Source organism: Mustela nivalis, assembly GCF_964662115.1.
Source record: "Mustela nivalis genome assembly, chromosome: 5".
NCBI lineage: Eukaryota > Metazoa > Chordata > Mammalia > Carnivora > Mustelidae > Mustela > Mustela nivalis.
In genome coordinates this window covers 55,633,579-55,641,598 of record NC_139024.1, presented here as the reverse complement: position 1 = coordinate 55,641,598, position 8,020 = coordinate 55,633,579, and the positions used below count along the sequence as shown (strand labels likewise).

At 40.6% G+C, this 8,020-nt stretch overlaps 1 protein-coding gene across 4 annotated transcripts in view; it reads left to right on the top strand.

Moving 5' to 3' along the window:
* Nucleotides 1-475: 475 nt before the first annotated feature.
* Nucleotides 476-8,020, top strand: part of ADGB (androglobin) — a 173,052-nt gene continuing 165,507 nt past the window's right edge. For all 4 annotated transcript variants that reach the window (XM_082730343.1, XM_082730345.1, XM_082730344.1 and 1 more), the window contains exon 1: nt 476-651. In XM_082730343.1, coding sequence (XP_082586469.1) covers nt 578-651 — 74 coding nt within the window. In that variant the 5' untranslated portion in view covers nt 476-577. The remainder of the gene's footprint in view (nt 652-8,020) is intronic.

The window sequence follows — 8,020 nt, the reverse complement described above, 5'->3', positions numbered from 1 at the left end:
CTAAACTTGGGCAACTAAGGGTGTCACGATCTCGTCTTCCCTTCAGGGACCCCCCTGCACCCACCCTATTCTCCTGGACAGCCCTTTTCAAGCCATTAGCAATTCGGAGCGTCCATAATGTGCCTTAGTTGCAAATGAAAGAGCTTGCTGAGCGGAGACAAGACCAGAGGAGAGGCGACATCGCATAAGAAACCGTCTTCAAATAATTGAAAATCCAAAAGAGAAGAGTATGTCCATGGTTCCAAAGAGCAAAGCCCAGTAGAGCGGACCTGATAGAGCTGCGGTTTATGAGAGCTGCCCATCACCCCTAACGTCAAATCCATGCCAAGGCCCCCCGGATTCCTCCCCAGTCACCCCACCCCTAGGCCACCTGGAGGTGGAGACCTGAGCTCGCCGCGGAGCGTCCCCGGTCCCCGCCCCCAGCGCCGCCGCACAGGAGCCGAGGGGGACCCGCCCTTCTGCTGCGGCCGCGAAGCCGCCGTCTCCTTGGCAACCGCAGACGCGGAGCGGCCCGGGTGCCACTCCTCGCTCAGAGCTCGGTCGCCACTTGGTTCCCGGGTCCGAGTCTGCCTCTACCATGGCCTCCAAACAAACCAAAAAGAAAGAGGTGCATCGTATCAACTCGGCGCACGGATCGGATAAATCTAAAGAGTAAGGGACCTCTGTCTGCCCGTCCCAACCTGGCCTAGCCTGGTCCTGGGGCTGCTCTCGGGCAGCACGTTCTGCCAGGGCGGGAGTGGGGCCGGCCTACTCGCAGCTCCTCTGTCTTCTCTGGGAGATTCATGCTCCCATTCCTTCCTCATGCCTACCTCCACCCTCCCCCTTCCCAGAGCGCCTGGTTTCTCTGCCTCAGGTGCCCAGTGGCACTGTTGGATTCCCGCGGTGAACCTCCCACTCTTCCCGCCCCTCCCCTCCTTCATAGCCCACCCAGGTACATCCTGGGGCGCAGCTGCCTGAGGAAAGAGGCGTAACTCAAAGGATGTCCCGTTAGGGTCACATCTTCCTGGCCCCAATAATGACAGACACACACACACACAGAGACAGAGAGATTTGAACTCAGTGCTTAATGGAGATTCCCTGGCTTCTATGGGCCCCATCCAACAACTAAAGAACTTGTATCAGATGACATCAGAAGTAAAATGGTTTTAAAACGTTAAACCTAGGGACGCTGGGAGGCTCAGTTGGGTCTGGGTTGGGTCTCTGCCTTTGGCTCAGGTTATGATTTCCGTGCTAGGATCAGCCCCCTGTCAGGGTCTCTGCTCAGAGGGGAGCCTGCTTCCCCGTCTCGCTGCCTGCCTCTCTACCTACTTGTGATCTCTCTGTCAAATAAATAAACAAAATCTTTTTTTTTTTTAAGTTAAAACTATATAAATATATGGTTCATGTTACTAATGTAACTCCTTTCCTACACACATCCTGATTCCTGATTCTCTAGTTCCCAGTTCTGTTTTCCCTCCTAAGCAGGCTTCCAGCTATCTGGCAGATAATCCATTCATTTTATCAACTTAAATTTTAGATACTATATTACATATATAGGTGATTTTAACAAGATCTTATAAATCAGGTCATTTTAACATTTACCAAGGATTTTCATTCCTCTAGGTCCAAGTCTTACAAGGCCCTGTAGGATCAGACCCCTATTACTTTTCTAACTTTATCACTCCTTTGTTTACATACTAGTCTCCTCTCCACTCCCTGGAACACCTGTGTTGTTCCTACCTCAGGATCTTTGCACTTGCTATTTCTACTGTGGAAAAACTCTTCTCCCCAGATTTTTATGTGGTCTTCTCCCTCACCACCTTTAGGTATGTACTTAAATGTCCTTTTCTTGTGTCAGCTTCTTGGGCCAACTGGTTTAAAATCATAGCCTCCATTTTCTTGCCCTCCCTATTTTGCTGCTTTATCTTTCTTGAAATTTTTATTCATTTAACATACCTATATATTTTGCTTTTTAAAAATTATGTTTATTTATGTATCTTCCTCATAGAATGTAAGTTCCACAAGGGCAGAGCTTCTTTTTTTTTTAATTTTATATACTATTGACTCCTTAGTATTTCAAGTGATTCTTGCCTTGTACATAGCAGACACTCAAAAATGCTTATTTAATGAGTGAATGACTAATTGAATAAGAGATTATAAAAGGGTTGCAATGGAATTTTTGAATATTTAAAAAAAAACCCTTAGTCAATGATGGTTATAATTAATGAACTTTGACGGCTGACAACTCTCAAGGAGTTTTGGGGAGAATCTTTGACTTTAAAGAGTTTATGTCCTGAAAGAGATGAGATTGTTAACTCTCATGGGGGAGGGGAGGAAACTGACCAAACCAGATACCATAAATCATAGCACATGGCCTGGGCTGGTGATGGTTGTCACATGAGAGAGACAAGGTGCTTGCTGGTAAGATTCTAACTTTCCTTGCAAGCAGTTCCCATTTCTTTTTGAGATGATAATGTTATTTCTAACATGTTTATTTCTTCCAGAAAATATTCGAGTTGAATTGCATCAATAAAACTGTATATGTCAATGTATGAAGATACAAGCGTAAAGGCCAATAGTTACACAAAAGCTAGGCATTGCTAGAAACTATTGAGCATTAAACATCAAATCATTAGATTTTGCTGTACATAATATAATAAAATGTGAAGTTTATTATAAATCAAGTCTCCCTTTAAAATTTTTCTGGAAATTCAAGCATAGATATCAGGCTAAGTCATCAACAAAAGATAAGTTGTCACCCTGCCTGGGACCTAGGGAACAAAGTCTATCAAGGCTTCAGTGTAATTGTCATTTGAAATAGTCTGGGGATATTTACAGTAAGCTTCCCTACATCATTTTACTGTACCTTATGGTTACACATCCAATAAATGCAACCAACTCTAACATGGTCCTAGACATGGGAAGGAGAGGAAGGGTCTTCAGAGCTTTGAAAATAGCAATCTCTAGAATACCTCTTTTATTCCCTCAAATTATTTGTCCTAATGGGGACAAATACCATGTTTGGCTCTCACCTAGCATGGTGGCTAATAGTGACCATTTCCACTTGTTGATTGAATGAGCTCATAGTTTAGTGACCCAGCTTGGTTTCCATTCCTTCTGAATTAGATTAAAGCCTGGTTCTCCTTCTCTTTTAATCTGTTTTGCTGAGATGACAAAGTACAAAAACTGAGAACTTAAAACTGAGAAAGCAGGGTCATCTATGTCCAGCTCTGACCAAATTCACATGTCAGTATGACTTTGAATCACCAAGCAATGTTATGCGAGGGAACTGTGTTGTCAGTCCTCACATTAGACTCACTTACTATCATTTGGTCTATTTCCTGACTCAGGAAGGATGGAATTTCTGTTATAAGGTTCATTCTGGCACAAATTTTCTGTGACATTGGATATGTCATTTTTCTATTCTGACATTCAGTGTTTTTCTTCTTTAAATGAAGAACCACCTAATTAAAATCGCCCCAGATCCAACATATGTCCTCCCTTTTCTGCTGTATTTTCCCTTTCAGCTCTAAACTTCCATGACTTAATCAGATAAAACAAACAAACAAACAAACAAACAAACAAAAAACAAAAAATCTACTGTGTCCACAATGGGTGAGAGAATTTTGTTACAGTTAAGTATTTAACACTTTGATTTAATTCATTTTTCTAGTAGAAGTTATCTTTTAAAAATTCTTTGTTCAGGAGCAGTAACTGTCATAACAACTGTCACAAATTATAACTTTCAGTATCAAATATCTAATGATAATTAAAAATTATAAACCAGTCTAACTTAATCAATTTGAAAACTGATAGACATGCCAAATACACCTTCATTCGGTAGATGCTATTAGAAGGGTTTGTAGTGACACTTTAAGTCAAAACTTTGATTTTCTTGGAAGTACTGAATATAAGCCTTTGTGTTACCATGGCTAACTTAAAAGAAAGAAAAGAAAGTGTGCCTTTTAAATATTAGCAGTTATTAGAAGTGTTGAAGCTTTTGTTTGTAAACACCAAACTCTTTGGAACTGTAATGGGCATTTGAGGTGGAGACAGATTTGGTGTTTATACTAAACAAAGTTTTGTTTCACTTCCAATAGCACCTTCAAACCAAGCTCAAATAAATAGATAATCTGTTAAACTAGCAAGGATTATGCAACCTTCCAGATTCTTAATGATGATGAAATATCATTAACCCTCTTTCCAAAACAGAATGAAATTTCATAATGCTCAGTAATCTATCCTTACTGATTGAAAAGCACATCTAAATATTTTGTAGGCTTTTCAAAAAAGAACAACGTATCAGTCCATATGAAAATTTGAAAACAGGACTAATTGTGATCAATGTTATAAAAGCAACACAAAATAGAAGAATAATTATCTTACTGAGGATTAAATTAAGTGGGTTCTTGGTCATCAGAGGTTCAAGAGGGAGAGCAGATTAAATGAAAACATGCCATAGTGGTTGGTAGGTAATATGTTCCTCCACCTTCAGGGATCAGGAAAGAAATTCCCCATGAGAGAGTGGGAAGGTGCCTATGGCACCATGTCCAGTCCTCATAGCTCCACAGAGGAAGGCAAAGGTAAGAGAGCCAGTGGAGGACAAAACAACCCAGGGCTCACAATGAGTTTTGTGATTTTCCCAGATGACCTCTACTGACCCCAACAACTAAGGTCAATTAACAAATTTAAAAAGTTACTTCCTGTGACCGAAGCTTCCTTAGAGCAAAGCTTTTTCTTTGTGTCAATTACTCAAGCATTCAGTGAGTACTTCTCATGCCCAACTCACTTGTAGGTCTGAGAGGACAAGGAATTGTGAAACATGGTACCTTTTCTCTGGGGATATGTGATCTAGGAAGAAAAAATATCCCCTAAGATTCACACCGAAGTAACTAGGAGGTATACGGTGATTCCACATTGGTCAGGGGTACTTGCTGGAAATAATGCAAGAGGCCATATGTTTGTATGGAATTAGATGAGAGACATCATGAGAGTCCTACAATGAGGCCTCTATAGGGAAGAGGAGAGGAAGATCACGTCCAAACAGAGGTGGTCTGTCCTCACTCCTCTACTAGCCAATCCCCAATTCAGAAGGCACCAGTTAGCAAGATGGTCAGTGCAGGCTATGGGCCTGTGAATGGCACAGAAAGCCAACCAGATGGCTGGCGTAGAGTGTCTGTGTCTGAATGGACTGGCCCCTAAAGCATCTAAAATGAATATGCAGCAGAATGAGAGGGACGGATTCAGGGATTTAAACTTAATTAAGGGATTTGAAGTATAAGGGAAAAACACGGATGTTTTTCTATATTAAAATAGTGATTTATGAGGAATAATTCGACACTTGTCTGCATAGACTATATGTTGGATTAAGAATCATAATAGCAAGAAATGAGTGGTGGGCTGAGATAATGGGGAATGCCTGATTTGGAGAGCTCTCCATGGCAATGAGGGACATTATGAAAGGGGAACTCTCGAGGATAGTGGGGGACATTTTAAAAAAATTAGTTTCAGAGGTAGAATTTAGTGATTTATCAGTTGCATCTAACACTCAGTGCTCATTACATCACATGCCCTCCTTAGTACCCATCACCCAGTAATCCCTTTCACCCACCCGCCCTCCGACCAGCAACTAGTGAGGGATATTTTTATTTATTTATTTTTTATTTTTAAAGACTTTTAAAAAAAATTATTTGCAAGAGAGAGAGAGAAAGAGAGCATGAGCAGGGGGGAAAGGCAGAGGGAGATGCAGATTCCTGGCCAAGGAGGGAGTTCATATGGCGCTCCATCCCAGGATCCTGAGATCATGATCTGAGCCCAAAGCAGACACGTAACTGACCAAGGCACCCAGGTGTCCCAGTGAGCGATATTTTTCAAGGGGAACTGTCAATGGTAATGAAAGACATTTATAAAGATGGGTGCAGAGCTGATCTGTAAGATAATTTTGTTGTCGAAGTCTACAAAAGCCAAATTTTTGATCTTCAGTTGCGGTGGTAATACTTGTTGTGATGTCCAGGAAATGATGCCACCCTGTCTGAAAGAGAAAAGTGGAAATAAAGTTCAGTGGCAAATTTCTGAAGGCCTTGCCTGGTTTATTTGGCTTATCTGCATTCTCTCAGGGCCTGGTATAGTATGTGTTTAACAAATGTGTCTAATTTAATTGAGTTGAACTGGAACCCTGGTGGGGTTGCTTGGCCATAAAACCCCTCTGGGTCAGAACCAGAATGAGACTGCAAGAGTAAGGAAGACGGCCTGTTGGACATACCCCAGAACGCAGGGTAACTCTTGGCACACACTAGGGCATTACGTAAATATCTGTTGCTTATCTTTAAATATAAAATCTCAGCCCCAAAATTCTGCTTAATGAGGAAAGAAGTACCACATTTGTCTTGGGGAATGCCATTTGTTCTCTTTTTAAAATAAACCTAATCTGGGATGCTTGGGTGGCTCAGTTGGTTAAGCTCGGGTCATGATCCCAGGGTCCTGGGGTCGAGTCCTGCATGGGGCTCCTTGCTCAGCAGGGAGCCCGCTTCTCTGGCTGCCTCTCTGCCTGCTTGTGTGTACTCTCTCTCTCCGGCAAATAAATAAAATCTCAAAAAAAAAAACCTAATCTGTACATTTTAAAAAATTTATTAAGATTTTTTTGTGGTTTAAGAATCATTGCTGGCAGTGAAATCTATTTTTTTTTTTTTTTTTTAGCATCACCCAATTTTTAATTTGTTTAGTTTTGGAGAAGAAATGGTTCCCTCTAAAGTTGATTTGGTAACATTATTAGAGAAGTAGATGCTACCTTAAAAAGATGTAAGTTTATAAACTCATGAATTTGTATTTCATTGTTCCCTAAAAACATAATCAGATGTGTACGTTGAAACTAGTAGCATTGTTGCTAATGCCTCTAGATGTGCAAGCTAATGTTGCCTTTATCAAAGGTGACTATTTTAAAATATTTTCATTGACTTTAATATTTCTTTGACATTTCTAGGTCACAGGTTATTTAATTCAAGGGATTAAATAATCTATAAACTGATTATACTACTTGGTGTGAGATGAAATGGCTAAAAAGTATATTTAAGACAGATTAAAAATAAATCTTTGATATGAGCTATATAATTTGATATGTTTTGTGTAATGTGAAAAATTGAATAGAAATATTACTATCGGGGCACCTGGGTGGCTCAGTGGGTTAAAGCCTCTGCCTTCGGCTCAGGTCATGATCTCCGGGTCCTGGGATCGAGCCCCACATCGGACTTTCTGATTGGCGGGGAGCCTGCTTCCTCCTCTCTCTCTCTGCCTGCCTCTCTGCCTACTTGTGATCTTTGTCAAATAAATAAATAAAATCTTAAAAAAAAAAAAAAGAAATATTACTACCACTTTTACTCTCAACAATGAAGATGCACATATATTATCATAAGAAGTATAGGTTCGGGCTAACTAATTCTAAATTCTGGGGCTACACCTCTGCTAATTTGTAGGGCTGAATTCACATATGTGACCTGTTTAAAGCGAACATTTACTTCTATTTTGTATGGGTTTTTTGCTTGTCTGTTTTTTGTTTTTGCTGGTGTCAAAACAAATGCTGTGGTCTAAATACTTTATATTTATTTTTTTTGCCATAGGATGAATATCAGAATTACATATATTACTCCAGTTGTAGTTCTTAAAAAAACAAAAATCACTGTGCCCTTTCTACCCTCGAGGTTAGTTATAAATTAGTGTGAAAGTCTCCAGCTTGTAAAACCTCATAGATCCAGAGGCAAAAGGAGAGGAAGCAGGAAGAATGAGCTGTTTTGCTTGCTTTGGTCCCAGGTATGAGCCAGAAACACAGTGAGAGTTTAAGCAGGTAAGGTCAAGGTCAAAGGTGAAGGCTGTACTGCACACACTGCCAACAAGGCCCTTTCTACATACTATTATAATGAATGAATTAGCCCCATGTTTGCTACACCTTGGGTCAAAGTCTAGGAGAAATTAAGGACTGGTTTGCACCACCAACAAAGAATGAGGTCATGAGGAAACTAGCTGGAGTTAGAGTAAAAGAAAAACACCA